This window comes from Numenius arquata, chromosome 6, assembly GCF_964106895.1.
Source record: "Numenius arquata chromosome 6, bNumArq3.hap1.1, whole genome shotgun sequence".
NCBI classification, from domain to species: Eukaryota; Metazoa; Chordata; class Aves; order Charadriiformes; family Scolopacidae; genus Numenius; species Numenius arquata.
This window is the reverse complement of record NC_133581.1, coordinates 66400214-66415674: the sequence shown is the minus strand read 5'-3', so window position 1 is coordinate 66415674 and position 15461 is coordinate 66400214. Positions and strand designations below refer to the sequence as shown.

The window sequence follows — 15461 nt, the reverse complement described above, 5'->3', positions numbered from 1 at the left end:
GGATGGCTGTCTCAATAAACATGAGAAAAATTCAAGCATGAGGCACAAAGGAGGCTTGGTAAGTTCTGCTGCTCGTGGGACTTCTTGTCCTGGTTTGAGTGACACGGGATTAATTTATCTTTCAGTAATTTTACTTTTCAGTAAGGTCTCTTCTAATGCTTGGGAAAACTGCATTTTTAGAAGACTCTAGTATCTGAATTTGTGAAAATATTTACTTTATCCCAAGCTCTGGTATGTGGGTTTCAAGGTCTCAGTGTTTTTGAGCTCACCAGGTGCGGGGATGAGGAGGAACGAGACCCGGGCACTTGACCCAAGCTGCCAACAGGGTTATTTCATACCATGAACGGCACATTCCATGGAAATTACAAGGCTTGCAGGGGAGTTCTCTTTCTTTCCCTCGATGGCTGCCACCCTGAGATCTCCTTGCCCCGGTGCCGGAGCCCTGAGCCCTTCCCTTCCTCCCGAAGCCGCAGCGCTCGCAGGGTCCCACGTTGGCTGTCCCTGCGGGGAGTGCACAGCTTCCTGGGATGGGATGGGATAGTCCTGGGGTATTTTATATTGGTATCAGGATCAATATGGGTCCTTTAATGTTGTTAATGTTAATTATCTAGTCTTATCCTATTAAATCTGTTTATATTTCAGCCCTCATGTTTCCTTGTTTTTTCCCGATTCCCCTTCCCGGGTGTGGGGGGGTCATGAGGTGAGAGAATAATTGCCTAAATGACAATAAACTGTTGTGGGTCCTCAAACCAGAACACTTGTTTATACAAGTTGAGCCCAGTTCTGGAAGTAAACCAGGATGTGGAGCTCACAAATCACAAATAGGAGCAGCAAGTGCAAGGCCGACACTTCTCTTCCATAATAGGCCTCTGGTGGAGACGCTGGAGGAAATATCTGGCCTTTTTCGTGCCGCGACAGAGGAGAAAATGCCTTCTCGGTGATCCCGTAACAGAATTAAAAATACCATCACTCTGCCCGCTCGAAGAGAATGAAAGTAGAGATGAAGGCTTCGCTTCCCAGCTGACGACCTCTTGCAAATTATATTAATGACTGAAATGCCAGGTGTTTTAAGATAAAATTGCAGATTTTCGGTGAGAGCTTCAATAAAACACCACGGAAGCTCAGGGCTGCCGAGCAGCTGTTGAAGCGTCCCTTCATCTCTGTATGCTCTTAAATACAGCTCTTTATTCGGGCGGTGTTGTGTAGGCAGGGCGGTGATTCACGTCAGGATGCAAAACGTATTCGTGTGGCCCTATTTAATGCGATTTAGTGGCACGTAGTGCTAATGCTATTTAGAATTAAAGGTCACGGCAGGAACTTGGCAGCATCCCCCCTTTCCTCGAGGTCAGCTTTCCAAGCGCCTGGGTTGCCACAATTAAGGCACGGAGGTGTTTGAAGGCGGGTTGTGCCGGCTGGGCACGTTCGCGTTTGTGTTCTTATTATTAATTAAACGCTCTGTGTAAATGCAGGCGGGGGGGGGGGGGGGGGGGGAGAACGGCCGGGCTGTCAATCCGCCGCGAGGCCCCGCCCCCCGGACACGCCCACCTCCGGGCAAAGCTGAGGGCAGTGGCTTCACCCGGCGGCCGCGCATGCGCCCCGCGGCTGGACCCGGCGGTGAGGCTGTCGGTGCGGCCTGGCGATCGCCCGCCGGGGGGGCTCGGCCCCATGGCCGCCGTGTTCCTCGTCACGCTCTACGAATACTCGCCGCTTTTCTACATCACCGTGGTGTTCGTCTGCTTCCTCGTCACCAGCGGCCTGGTGCTGGGCTGGTGAGTGCGGCGGAGGGGCCGGCGCCGGCTGTGGGGGCGGCCGGGCACCGTCCCTGCCCGTGGAGGCCTGTCTGGGGTGGTGGGCCTTGGCTGCCCCACACCAAGGGGCAGACGGAGGTCTGGCGGTGTAATGAGGTGGTGCGGCGTGGGAGGGGGGTAATGGGAGCTGGCACCCCGTTGGGAATAAGCTCTGGGGGTGTGGGGTGGCCCTGAGGTAGGACAGTGGGGATGGACGTGTGGGGCCTGGCAGTGGTCGGGGAAGTGGGGTTGTGTTGAAGAAAGGAGGGTGAGGAGGGCTGGCCCTGACTAGGGGAAGAAGGGCTGCTCCACCAGAAGAGGATGATGAAAGTTGTGGAGAAAGCAGGGTTGCCAGAAGAGGACCTGACCCTGAGTGAGGGAGTGGGGGTCAGGAAGAGCTGCTTCAAGGGAAGTGTTTGGCCCTGTTGGAGATGGACATCTCAGATCTTAGTGGTAGATAAGATGAGCAGATACTGAGTAAGGTGCCTGGTGTTAACGCTGTTTTGCAGCTAAATGTGCCAGGCTTTAAGGCAGGGCTGTTACTGAGGTGTAACGGGTGTACTGAGGTGATCCAGGACCGCTGCTGGAGCACCAGTCTGTTCCACTGCTTAAACTCGGAGGAGAAGGGGGTGTTTCAGGTGAACGGAACAGGGTGCTGGGACTGGGATGAGGAGGAGCCTTAAACAGCTGATCTGCTGAAGTGTCTAGAGGGGTGATGTGTGGAAGACTCTCTTCTACTTGTGTTTGAGAGGGTTCAGCAGAGATGTCACTGTTGCCTTTTCAGAAACAGGTCCCTGAATGCGTGTACATAGCACCGTTCTGTGTGTTTTCCTGCCGACTTGGGAGTGTCCATAAATGTAAATACTGCTACTTGCCAAGTGGAGAGCATTGATTAGCAATCAAAATATTTTATGTAGGAATTGTGGGTACACCACACTTGTGTGGCTTCTGGAGAGAATAAGACTGAGTTATTGCCATTATTGGTTTAACATTAATACCTGTAGTGCTGTGCTTCTGTGTTTTCCTTCCTTTGTCTCTTTTTGAATTACAGATGGTTTAGCTGTAGCTGTTTGTTCTCTTGGCAGCTTATAAATACTCTGCTTGACTTTTCCTTTAGTGCAGAGTCTTTCCCCTGTTTACATCACTTTGTGAGCTGCCACTGGCTCAAACATATGCCATCTATTGCTTTCGGAGTGAAAGAAGCGTATCTTTTGATCTTTTAGATACGCTTTGTGGGAACTTTTTGTTCTTGTTTTGCATTCCCTCCCCTACTGCTGGGTAGGTGGTAGTGAAGGCAAGACTGGTCTTTTTATTGTCTTTTTGCTGGATGAAGCTCCGCCTCATTATTTACTTTGGGAGAGGTGGTATAAATCCTTTTCGTACTTCTCTCTGCCCCACTGGACACTGATGGAATTATATTACCACGCACTTCTCTCCACTTTTCCTTTTTCACTTCATCAGTTCTTCAAAAATATTATCTTTACCAAAAAATTATGCTGAATCATGATTCAAATAAATCTGCATGTATATTCCAATCTAGTGATCCTTTATCAATTTAATCATTATTTATCTGTTTATAATAAATGCTTTGCAACTCCTTGCTATACAATGCCTGCAGTAGGCATGCCAGAAGATCCCTGTGTTTGCATATGTGCCCCTTGATGCTTTTTGGGCTACAGGCTGTGCAGAGGACTGTCCAGATGCATTTTTATTTCAGGATCAGAGATTCTAGGTGCATCTGCACTAGATATTGTGGCAGTTTATGGAAATATATGCAAGCCATCTTCAAACTGATTTGTTAAGGAACGGTTAGTCAAGTAGAAGCAGTAGCCAGGAGCTCAGCGCATACGGGTACGTGAGTGTGTGGCCCGTTGCTCAGAGGTATTTCATGCTGCCTTTGAACTCTGCCGTACTGTGGCCATACGACCAAGAGCCTCCAAACAACTTGAGTGTGTCTGCAGCTGCAGTTACAGTTTAAGTGCTCTTGAACTTACTTGTGAAAACAACTTGATCCTTTATTTGCTACACAGAGTACTACAATGCATATGGTGTCATATGAGTACATAATACTTGATAAACTGCTGTAATGACACTTTGTTTCCCCCATCATTTTCGGCATCAATTGTCGGCTTGCTTTATGGATGTGTTCGTGATGGTGTCAGTCAGCTTGAAAAACACCAACTGCTTAGGAATGTTAATTTTTTCATTTGCAAAATCATGCGTTGATTTGATGAGCGTCTGTTTTTATGGCCAGCCCTGGATACCCGTGGTTCTGTTTGGAGAGTCAAAGTAGGTTACTGCTCCAAGTAGCTTTCTAGAGCTAGCCCAATAGATGCTCTGGGCGTAGGAATGAAGTGGAATTTAAATTAGCTGAATATGGCCCTGGGTGTTGTCTTTTTAGCTGGAGATGAACACTCGTATTAGGAGGAGCTATGGACTTAGCACCTTTTGAAGTCCAGACTGTTCATTGAAGAAATTAACTCATGAACAAAACCATTGGAATCTCCTGCCTTTTCTAAACTAGCATTGTTCTGAATAAATTAATTTCCCCTGTACCAGGTAGTGATCTAGGCTGATAGACTATTAGATCGTAAAAGAAAAACTATATCTTTACTGGTCCTTCATACACTGAATACTACTTTAACATTTACAGAAGCACTGTACCTTATTGTTGAACAGAAAGGCCCTTCTCCCTTCAGCTGCTGCTAAAACTGTAGTAGAGAGATTTTTTTTTTGGGCTGCTTTTCATGGTGATTATCCTGTTGTTTTTGACCAGCGACGAAAGTTTCCAAAGAGCAGGGTTTTTTACTTCAAAATCAGCCAGATGGTATAAAACAGGAGGCATCTTTATGTACGGCTGGAGAGATTAGCTCCATTGAGTTTTGGATATTGAATAAGTGAAACAGCTGCTGCACCTGGTTTCTTTGTATGATGTTTAGCTGGCGTACTTTATTACAGCCCCAGTGAAGTCAGTGTGGTTGTGTTTTACTTGCATCGGACAGAGATTTGACCCTCCATGCACGCAAACTAAGTATGGCTGAGCGCCCTAAATTATATCATCGAAGAAATGCAACTGTTTCCATCAAAACCTAGCAAATCAAAGGTGGAGGAATGAGCATAGAATGTTTTCCACCAGCTCAATCTCTTTCCTTTTTGGTGTATCTGTGACACTCAGGCAAGCAAGACGTTAAATGGTAGAGGCAAATATTTGTGAAGACTGCCAGGAACAGGTTGTTGCTATTGAGAATGGCTTTGAGAATTTTTTCTTGAAGTAGTTTCCTCAACTTGAAAATCACTTTTGACTGACGCTTTTCCCTGTTAGTCTTACAAAGGGCACCCCTCCAGCACGAATCAATAGAAAGGAGCCCAATGTCAGTAAAAGCTCTGCTTTTCTTCTTCGTTTGACACACAGGAGGTGGAAAAGATTTTAAACTCAGGAAAAAGGAGTAGTTAAGCCATGAAATTGTCTGTTTGGCTCAGAGCTGTATTGTACATGAAATTACTTTAGCAATTTTCAAACTGATTACATTGAAGTTGGTAGTGCCCTTTTCAGCTTGAGTTATTGATACGAGACCCATCTTACTGTAACAGCTGCTATTTCAGTATACTAAATGGAAACAATTGATGCAGGGAAGAGCCGATGCTTCATGCCATTCAGTTTTCCAGCACCCGAGATGCTGATGACTGCATAATCCAAAATTCAAAGCCGTTAAAGAGGCCATCACTTCACCAGTACAGGTGGCAGCGACAAAAGCACAAATTCAGGAACGTGCACACCCTGAGCTAATTAATAACTGTTTTCTAAAATGCATTAACAAAAGACTCCCACAGCCTCTCACTGTTGCCTTACTAATGAGACAGGACTGGATTAATGCCGTTAAGAACATCTCTTCAGTCTCCAAAGTAGTCTTCTGATTGCATATCTGGGACAGTTTTTCTAATTGGCTTTTGGTTATTGAAAGTTATTGCTATCACCTTAAAAAGTGAATTATTTTTAGCCAAGTGTAAAAGGAAGTCTGTTGTGGAGCTTGTTTTGTAGATCCTGATCTTGTGTAGTGGTTCTTTTAAGTGCTCCAGGCAATATGAAAATCTTGGGGTTTTTAATTGATGTCAGATCTCAAAATGTTCTTCCTTGCTTTCTTTCATTTTTATTTTGATTTATAGATGGTTTAAAATTTTAAACCTTTGCCTTGTTATCCTCTTAGGGTCAGACTATCACTTGGGGTAGTGTGCTGGCTTCGGCTTTGAAGGGGTCTTGGAGACTCAGGTTTGATTCAGAGTCTTCACTATTTTGCACTTAGTTTCTGGCTCAAAGCAAAGGCTTTACAGCCCCTGATTTAATATCAGCATATTATTGTAATTGAGGTTTTCGTGGGAAATCAGGGGTGTTAGTCTGCCATAAAAACATCTCGTTGGCTGTAGTTAGAGCTAGAAATATCTTAGGGCTGAGTGATTTATTCCAAGGTCTTCCTTTCGAGCACCCAGTCCATTAAGGCTGTTCCATCTTTGCAAGCAGTGATTATTTTTGGTCCTGTGACAGGATGTGCAGAATGTTAATTGGGAGAAAGCTCTGGATAACCGTTTACCACTAGAGGGCATTGACCATTCTCATTAATTTTATTCTCTTTCTGGAAACGTTGCAGGAGTAAAGTATTCCCCCTTTATAGACTTTCCGTATCACTGTGAAGGCTCCGACCTTCTGCCACAAAAAGATGGAGTCAGATTGGCAGGCTATTTTGTGCACGCATCCTAGCAGAGATTCTGCAAAGCCAAGCCAGCTCTATTTGTTGTGCTATTTGCTATTCAGAGCTAAAGAAAAATTCAAATGTGTCAACACCAACACTTAACCCACTTGTTCTTCTTGTTTCCTGTCTCCTAGGTTTGGGTTGGGTGTTCCTGTTATTCTGAGAAACTCAGAAGAAACAGAATCCAGCAAAAGAGTTTTGAAAAAGCGGATGAGACAAGTGAAGAATCCTTTTGGGTTAGAAATCCCTCATCCTGCTGCAGCTTCAGTAACAAGTCAGTGGGTTTCTGATGTGCTTGATTTCTGTCAGTTTGGGTTCTGGAACTTAGTACTATGTTTTCTTCCTCTCCTTTTCCTTTATCAAAATTGCTCAGAAACATGCTTCCTTCCATCATTACAACAGAAATAATTTTCACACAGCTTACAAATGTGGTGCTTTTAAAAGTGAAATGTTTGGGTACTTAAGTACAGTTTAGTTCTTATTAATGAAACACTTCCTGCTATAACAGATTTTTTAAGTAACAGAAACATTTGCAGATTACCAGCCACTGTGGGCGTTTTTGTAAACTTTGCAGAATTGTAGAATTCTGTAGAATTAATTATAGAATATATGCCACCCACCTAAATCTAAGTCCAGATCTCCAGTGGTGTTTGGAAATGCACTACTTGTAATAAACAGATAAATAAAAAGCTACCTCTCTTTCTATCTGTGCTTCAGTGGAACCTGAATTTAAATATCTACTTGGATCAGAGTTCAAGTAGTTCCTAACATCCTTGAAATCACCCACATAGGAAGGGAAATTCATGTCCTCCTGCATCACTGGGGAGTAGTAAGCAAGGCTGAGCATCTTCTGCCAGCACAGATGTGGAGCCTTCCTGTGAATGAGAAAAGGGCTGCAGCTGTTTTATCCCTCCCCAGGAGTAAAAAAACCCCAAAACCCACAAAAAAACCCACCTAACCCACAAAAAACCAACAAACTCAAAAACTTAGTCTTCAGGTAACTTGGATTTTTTCAGGAGGTTTGAGCACTTGAATTTGGTGGGACTTTTGAGGAGTTCTGCTCCTGTTTGTGCAAAGTGTTTAGAAGTTAATGGGTTGGATACTAGATTTTTAGAAAAGAAGTGGAGTGCATAGATCCTCTTTTTATCCTCCTCCTGCATGATCAAGAGGGCCTTATTCTTTGGGACCAGAGAGGGTGTTGTAGGCCAGTGATCCGATTAATACCATTATCTAAAGAGGGAATGGACTTTGGGCTAGGGGTTGTGCTCTTGGATCTGCCAGTGAGTGTGTAAAATGTTACCAGAAGTTAAAATTTACCCTTTGTAAAATGCACTTGCTACTTTTTTTAGCTTAATCAGCCATTCCTCATCTCCATGGACTTTCATGAGCACTAAACCCAGTCTAAATTCTTAGAAGATTAGATTATAATGATAAAAATTTGGGACACTGAAGTTGTTTTCTGCCTCTTGCCCTTTAAGAACCTACACTTAGCAGTTCCCGAATTCCTGCACGTTGAGGAGTTAATGAAATCATTCTTTTCTTTCTACAAGAGGGTATAACACTGACACCTGATTGTCTGGAAGACTGTATTCTTACATGCTACTGGGGCTGCAGCGTTCAAAAACTCCACGAAGCGTTGCAGAAGCATGTCTACTGCTTCAGAATAAAGACTCCTCAGGCATTAGAAGATGCTCTGTACAGCGAATACCTCTATCGACAACAGTACTTGTATCCTTTTTTTAACTTGTTTTGACAAAATATGCTAATTTGTTGGCACAGGGAGTGTTGAGACTTGTGAACACTCGGCAGTTCTTGGCACAATATATTTATGAACAAATATGATGAAAAATATTCTTTATGCAAACGTCACATTTTTCTACAATTGCAGGGACACTGATTGTTTTCCTTGACACATATAAAGCATTAAAAAAAATGACAAGGAAGAAAAATATTGTCAGTTACCAGAAGACGCTCAAGTTGTCGATTTTGGCCCGGTGCCTAGATCTCGCTACCCATTGATAGCATTGCTGACGTTAGCTGATGAGGAAGACAGAGAAATATATGATATTGTAAGTACTATAAGAATATATTTTAGGATCACTGTATTTAAGGTTTGAATGTTTCAGTAGATGGGCTTGAACAAAATAGCTTCCTTTCCCTGTCCCCTAGAATTTGGTCCTTTGTCACTGATGACTCCAGAGCATGGCAGAAGAGCAAAGATAATTGTTATATAAGAATTATGTACACCATTCAAAAGATGTTTGTGATTTTCAGAAAGCTCATATATGCAGAGGTCTCTGTGGTAAGCCCTGTGGTCAGATGAACTAGGGTTATGGTAGGTTAGTAAGCTATTACTCTGATTTTTCTGATCACATAAACCTGTGGTGGAGCTCTTGTGCTGATCTGGTCTTTTGGATCGCTGTTGGCAAGGCAGGAGGATTTTTATTACTTTTTTTTTTTTTAAGTGTCTGGCACAGATATTTCAGCTGGTTGCTGACTTGGCTGTTAGGAGCATAGAAATTACCTTTCTGCAACAGGCCCAAGTCTATGTATTGCAGTACGTTATGTCTCACAGTAGCCACCTCCAGGGCATTTCCAGGAAGGTGTGAAGGTCTTGCAGTAGACTGATGTGAGGTACTCAGTTCCCCAGAAAGGTCTCTTCTTGCTTTCTTCCAGTTAAAGCAGATTCAGCCTTGTCACGTGCAGTTCAATATCACTTCTAAACTCTAAATTGACTGATTCTTTTTGGGACTATTTGGGGGACACTTTTATCTCCCATCTTTTCATTTGTTTGACAATCTGATAGCACTAACTGCTTCAACAATAATACAAATGAGCTCAGAAGCAAACTGCCTAAATCCACTGAATGCTTTTCCATATGTTCATTTGGAAATTAATTGTGGTCACACCAGTGCCTAAGAAATCTGTTCCCTTTCCAAGTGATGCCTGTCCTTGACTTCTTGTGACTTGACAGTAGGACTGCATTCCTCCCTCCTGGCCCCAAGCTATTTCCCATATTAGTACGTTTATGTATGTTAAAAGTTCAGATTAGTTTATAAAGAGAATGTAGATTTCATGTTTGAATGTGTTTGACATTAGCATGGAGGTGAATTTGTAACATCACTCTTTTGTTCCTTAAACTAGAAGAAAGGGATGGAAGGAGAGTGGGGGAGGTATTTTTCTCCTGGTTTTGGAGGAAAGTAACACAACTAGAATCTCTTAATAATACAGTCAAAGGAGTAACTCCGCCTGAACTCCTTGCCAGGCAAATTGCATCTGTTGTTGTTGAAACAAACTTGTAAAATACAGTGTAGAAAGGGATCTCTGCCACTGTGGCCAGGACGGTATTTCCACAAGGGATGATACAATTTGTTACCTCAGTGCATCAAGCTCCATCTTGAATTATTTGTGTGAGTCCATCCATCACTATGGATGCTGTTCCAGTATCTTTTTTCTTTTCTGGGGGCTCTAATTTTCATCCTAACTGTATTTGTGGCCAGATCATACCCATTTGGTTTTGCCCCGTAATTTTCCTCTAGCTCCAGAAAATTAGCATGACCATATATGAGAGTTACAGAAATTATTTGAAGACTGGCAGGGCTCAAGTGGAAGAAAACTTAGATCTTAGGCCTTTGTATAAAAAAAAAAAAAAAAAAAAAAAAAAAAAAAAAAAAGATTGAGAGTAACTTGATGATGTGTACAATTATTTACAGAGAGAGAAAATACCTGATGCTCAAGGGGAAGGGGTTCTACAATCAAACAGCACAGCGTTTCTGCTAGATCGTAGCAGAATATATTTCTGTATATATTTCTATACTACAGGACAGCATAACAGAGGAGACAGTAGCTTGAAGATAGAGATGCTTGTGTTAGGAGCTGGTCCCACTCACAGTTAAAAAGTTGCCTAGGTGTCTGAACAAACTACGAATTGAGGACTAGCGTCGTCATTGAGAAAGCACTTATGGTGACATAGTACAAATACACTGAGAACCATTAACATTTAAAGTCTTATTATCAAAACTCAAAATCTATCATTTTAATGGAGATTTAATAGCTTCCAGATTGCAAAACAAAGCTAATAGTTGTATGGGGGGGGGTCTTGGGGGGCATTCTGATTTAGAAGAAAAGACCCTATTGCCAAAGAATAGTAAATTCAGTTGGTATAAATGCATAGGTACATATGTATTTAAACTCTGCATGTTATTAGCCCTGTAGTGGATTTTGAAGTGCAAGTCTGATTTGCCTTTAAATTTTATTTTTTTTTTCAAACAAAACAGCTTTCTTCTATATTTCATTTCTCTTTTGACAGCTTCTGGGAACTACAATAATATTGAATTTCACTTTCTTTTTCTCCTGCTTTTTAGAGGCTATTACATCATTTGGGCAGGGTGAGGAGCGTTAGGCACAGCATGCAAGCTTTGGAGGGCTTTTGTTCTCAGAAAAGTGACTCTAAAGTCAGCCCGTGGGGTCCTTTCAGAATCCTTTCCAGTGAAACTTGTCTTTTGCCTGCTCGGTTTACAAGCCAATCAGCGACACTTCTAAATGCTTTTCAGAGTCTAAAAATTGTGGTTTGTGGTTTTTGGGAGGGAAGTGAGAGAATGTGCGTGTCCTTTGGTGCCTTTTCAGTTTGGGGCCTGATTCCCTTAGGTGAGAGCAGTCAGAGCGGGTCTCCACAGTGAACTGACCATAGAAGGGCTCCGTGGAGAGCCAGGGCAGAAAGCTGAAGTGCTGTCTTCTGCCACATCCTGTTTTCACCTCATCCAGCATGTTGTTTTTGATCTGTGCTTGAAGTCAACATTGTTGGAAGTCCTGATTGTCTAAGGAAGTAAGCAGGTCAGAGGTGATAACGAAGTATGCAATCTTTCAAGCAAACTGTTCTATATGAATCCTGTAACAAAAAGGAATGTTATTAAACATAGTCTTTCTTTTGGTAGATTTCAATGGTGGCTGTAATTCACATTCCTGATGAGAGCTACAGACTTTCCTGCAGAATATTATATCAGTATCTGCTTCTAGCTCAAGGTCAATACCACGACCTGAAGGTAAGACACACACCAAGTCGTTTCATTTGGGCGACAGCGTTAAGTTTAGCTTGTGTAGGCTTTCAGGAGCCAAAATTAGTATAAGGCTTTTATTGTTATGCAAACAACTGGATAATAGTTAAAATTATTTTATAGTTCCAGCCAAAGTTACTGTACAGAAATATTTTATGTGAAAATATTCAAGATTTCCTGGAGAAAATACTTGATTCTAGTCTAGGAGGCCTGGGTTGTGTCCGCTTTTTAAAGCAGTAGTAAGGAATTAACCAGCTGGGTCGAATGGTTCCTCTCTCCAGAACATTTGTCTCCCAAACCAGCCCTTGATCCTTTATTGCCCTTCAGTTGGGAGAGCCTCAGAAGAAACTTTGTTTTTTTTAATTTCTTTTTACTGCAGTACATGCCCAAAAGGAAGGAATCTGCCTAGGAAATACCATGTTTTAATTATTTCATTCCAGTTTCCCTTATATATGCATGTCGTGGGACCATCTTTGTCCTGTGTCTGTCAGGCAGTTGATGACATGATTCAGTGTGATTCACTTTTATATTACTGTGATAATAAAAAAATAACATAAGGTATTGATAAGGTAGAATTTGGGCCAAATTAATTCTATTGACTCGATGAACATTCATTCAGAAATAGATTTGTCCAAAGAAATGTTTGTCCTGGCCGTTTTTTGCTGACACAGTTGATCCAGGTAAACTTCCCTGTTGATTTCCTTAAGCTTTCTTTTCGTGTGTGGTTACTGTTGTTAAAACACTGCTTAAACTGAACAGAAATAACTGCGCAGCTGTGTTTTGTGTAGTTTTGTAGTGTGCTCTCTGTGGGCATCTTCGGCTGCATGGTAGTTTACTGGCTTTATTCAGAGAGCATGTGCAGAAGAATTTGAGCTTCACATAAGACTAAAACGAGGAGGGGATTTTAATACAAGCAAGAGCAGAATGGGTTGAGTGAAGTAGATTTGCCAGCTTGGTGGATATATATTTTTGGTAGGAATGGATAGAAGCGTCCCTCCAGGCGGAGAGAATGATGAGAATTTCTGAGAGAAACAGAAACCTGAGCTGTTCAAAGCCTGGGCAGTTCTGCTAAAGTTCGTGCATGTACATTGATTTGATTCAACTAAGATTTGATGACTTATCCTTAATGTTTTCCCAGTGTTTTATGTAATTTTATGCTTCTGAAATACCTTTAACTGCCAGGCAATTGTCAGGACTCTGGCAAAGAGTGAGTCTGGCACTATTTGTCCCCGTGGAAACCAGTGAATCTGACCCAGTGGAGCTTACATCGCATGCGTGCGTTCAGGTATCGGGGGAGAGTTTGTTGACTTCTAAACGTTTGTGTATATGTGTATTTTAGCAACTCTTCATGTCTGCAAATAGTACCGCACCGTCTCCAAGCGATACGTCCCCTGGTGAGAGAAGCACTGACAGAAGCTTGCTAGAAAAGGCCGGACTGGCTGAAGACGAACCAGAATCGCATGAAGAAAACAGCAAGGACTGTGTTGTTTGCCAGAACGGGACAGTGAACTGGGTACTCCTGCCCTGCAGACATGCCTGCTTGTGTGATGGCTGCGTTAAGTATTTCCAGCAGTGTCCGATGTGTAGGCAGTTTGTTCAAGAATCTTTTCCACTTTGCAGCAAAAAGGAGCAAGATGAAGATGAATCGACCCATGTCTTGCAAGATGTTCTTCCTGGAAGAGTTTTTTAATGGGGAGGAAAAAAAAAATAGCAGAAGAACTGGGTTGTATGCACCAAGCTTAAATGTAGAAAACAGACTGTTTATGGGAGGATATGTAGCATTAACTTGTATGGTTTTGCTTCTTATTGTTAGGTAATTTTCGGCTTCCTTATTTGTCTTCTCTCCATATGCTCGCAGGAACACTATGTCTATCCATGCAATGTGGACAGAAGAAGTGCGTAGGATATCTTTGAAGGATGTGATTTTATTTATAACTTCTTACTAGTTTTTCACAGAGTACTATTGGAGGCTATTTTGATTACTAAATTTAGAATATCTACTAAAAAAAGAGTAAAACTTGAACACAGCTCATTCTATATTTATTGTATTTAAAATACTAGAGCGATATATCATTTTAACTCGGTGTAATTTAGGAATGTAGCACTTTACAGAACGTATTGAATGAAGGAGAGTAAATATTCTTCATTGTTAAAGCCGTGTGTATTTATTTTGTAGATGAAGGCTGGACTGTGGCAGGAGCTGGAAGGTGCAGGCGTGATTCCGGGATGCTGTTTCTGGCTGTTTGGAGAGATTGTGTGTGTGCATGCATGCGTGCGCATGTGAGGGACCTCAGCCAAAGCCCATTGGAACCAGTGGAAGGATTTTTGTTGATTATTCTTGGCTTGAACTAAACGTTGGTGACACTTTCAAGCCTCTGCCATGACATCTTGAGACACAGACTTTCAGTCTTGTTAGCAGTGGCTGTAAGAACTTGCTCTCCATGCAAATGTTCGTTAATTACTCCATAGAGTAGTTACTTGGGCAGTTTTGTGGTGCTATTCTTACACCAGAGTAGCCTGCTTTGGGGAATTTCCAACTCTTTTTACTTGCATTGCCAGCTTGGCTGCAAAGTTAACCATTTACCTTTTATCAATAGGCCCAGAGAATTTACTTACTCTAATGGAAGCTGAAGAATAGCAGAAAATTACTTACTTTTCCCTCCAATCTTGTAATGTCAAAAGCAATAAAAATGGCTGTTGAGAAGAGAAATTGTTGGTTTGCTTCTTGAGAGAGAGCTGAATTCTCCTGAAGACAGACGGGCTGGGTTTCACATCTGCTTATATGAGACAAAAATGCAAACGCTCATTAGAACCTGTAGAAAACAGGGAGTAGCTGCTTTCTGTCCTCCCTCTTGTTCCCTTCCAGCTTTGCCCCGCATCCAATTCCAGGATAGCTGCTCCATCCTGGGGAGAGAACGCCGTGCTCCGAGCCATTCAGCTGCGCTCTCCTGCAGCTCCTGCAATGATGCTGCGCACCTCCAAACCAGGGAAGGAAGCTTCCCCTACTCAAAGGTATTCCATCTTCATCTTTCCATCGTTCTTTTTTTTTCGGTTTGGTTTGGTTTGCCATGGCCCTGCTTCCAAACTTGTGGCAATTGCCTCTGAGGAAAAGATTTAGGTGGTGGGTGGTGGAAAGAGTGATGCTTAGTGGTAAAGACAGAGGTTGGGAATTGATGCTTGTAGCCACAGATTTCCAGCCAGCGATCAGCAGGCTGTTTGGAAGATAATTTATTTGATCTACCTAAAGTGACCTTCCTTGCCAGGGACAACTCGGGAATAAACTGCTGGCCAAATCAGCCTTTTGTTTGCACTGTATATCAAACAGGAATTAAATACCTGGGCGTCCGTGGGGACTGTTCAGTGCTTGCAGAGTACTTTGGAAGACAAGCGGTTCTGTGTGGACGTCATCGTGGCAAAGAAGGGTGTATGTGCTGCACTTCGGGAGGCTAGAGCAGAGAAGAACGTAGTAGCAGAAGGAATGAGTGCTGGTGGCAGCGTGCTGGTGGCCATACCTCAGCTGAGAACACAATGCAGATGTGGAGAAACAATGGTGGGATGCAATGAAGCAGACCCAGAGCTGCCTGTATTAAGAGAGACTATAAAGACTGTAAATATCATAGAGTGTCTTCACCACAGAGGCATGATGAGGACTTGTCCTCTGTGTCACTACAGGCAATCCTCACCGGATCACCTAGACACATGTATCTTGGGGCTAGTGAGAATGTGAACGTGCAAGAATGAGCGTGAAAGACTAAGTGGGTGAAATCAGTCTTAAAAATAAAAATGTGGTCTTGCAATGAGTTTTGCTAGTTTGGTTGTGATGTACCTGATGGAGGTAGTTATGGACTTCAGCCTCCCTGTCTGTGTCACTGGCC

General features: G+C 42.7%; 1 protein-coding gene across 1 annotated transcript; it reads left to right on the top strand.

Annotated features, from left to right (window-relative positions):
• The first annotated feature begins 1606 nt into the window (after window positions 1-1606).
• Window positions 1607-14293, top strand: CGRRF1 (cell growth regulator with ring finger domain 1). The gene is made up of 6 exons (XM_074149611.1): window positions 1607-1769; window positions 6667-6806; window positions 8083-8260; window positions 8454-8601; window positions 11467-11574; window positions 12926-14293. Exons 1-6 carry the CDS (start codon window positions 1666-1668, stop codon window positions 13274-13276), a joined length of 1029 nt encoding a protein of 342 aa, XP_074005712.1. The 5' UTR covers window positions 1607-1665; the 3' UTR covers window positions 13277-14293.
• The last annotated feature ends 1168 nt before the right edge of the window (window positions 14294-15461 follow it).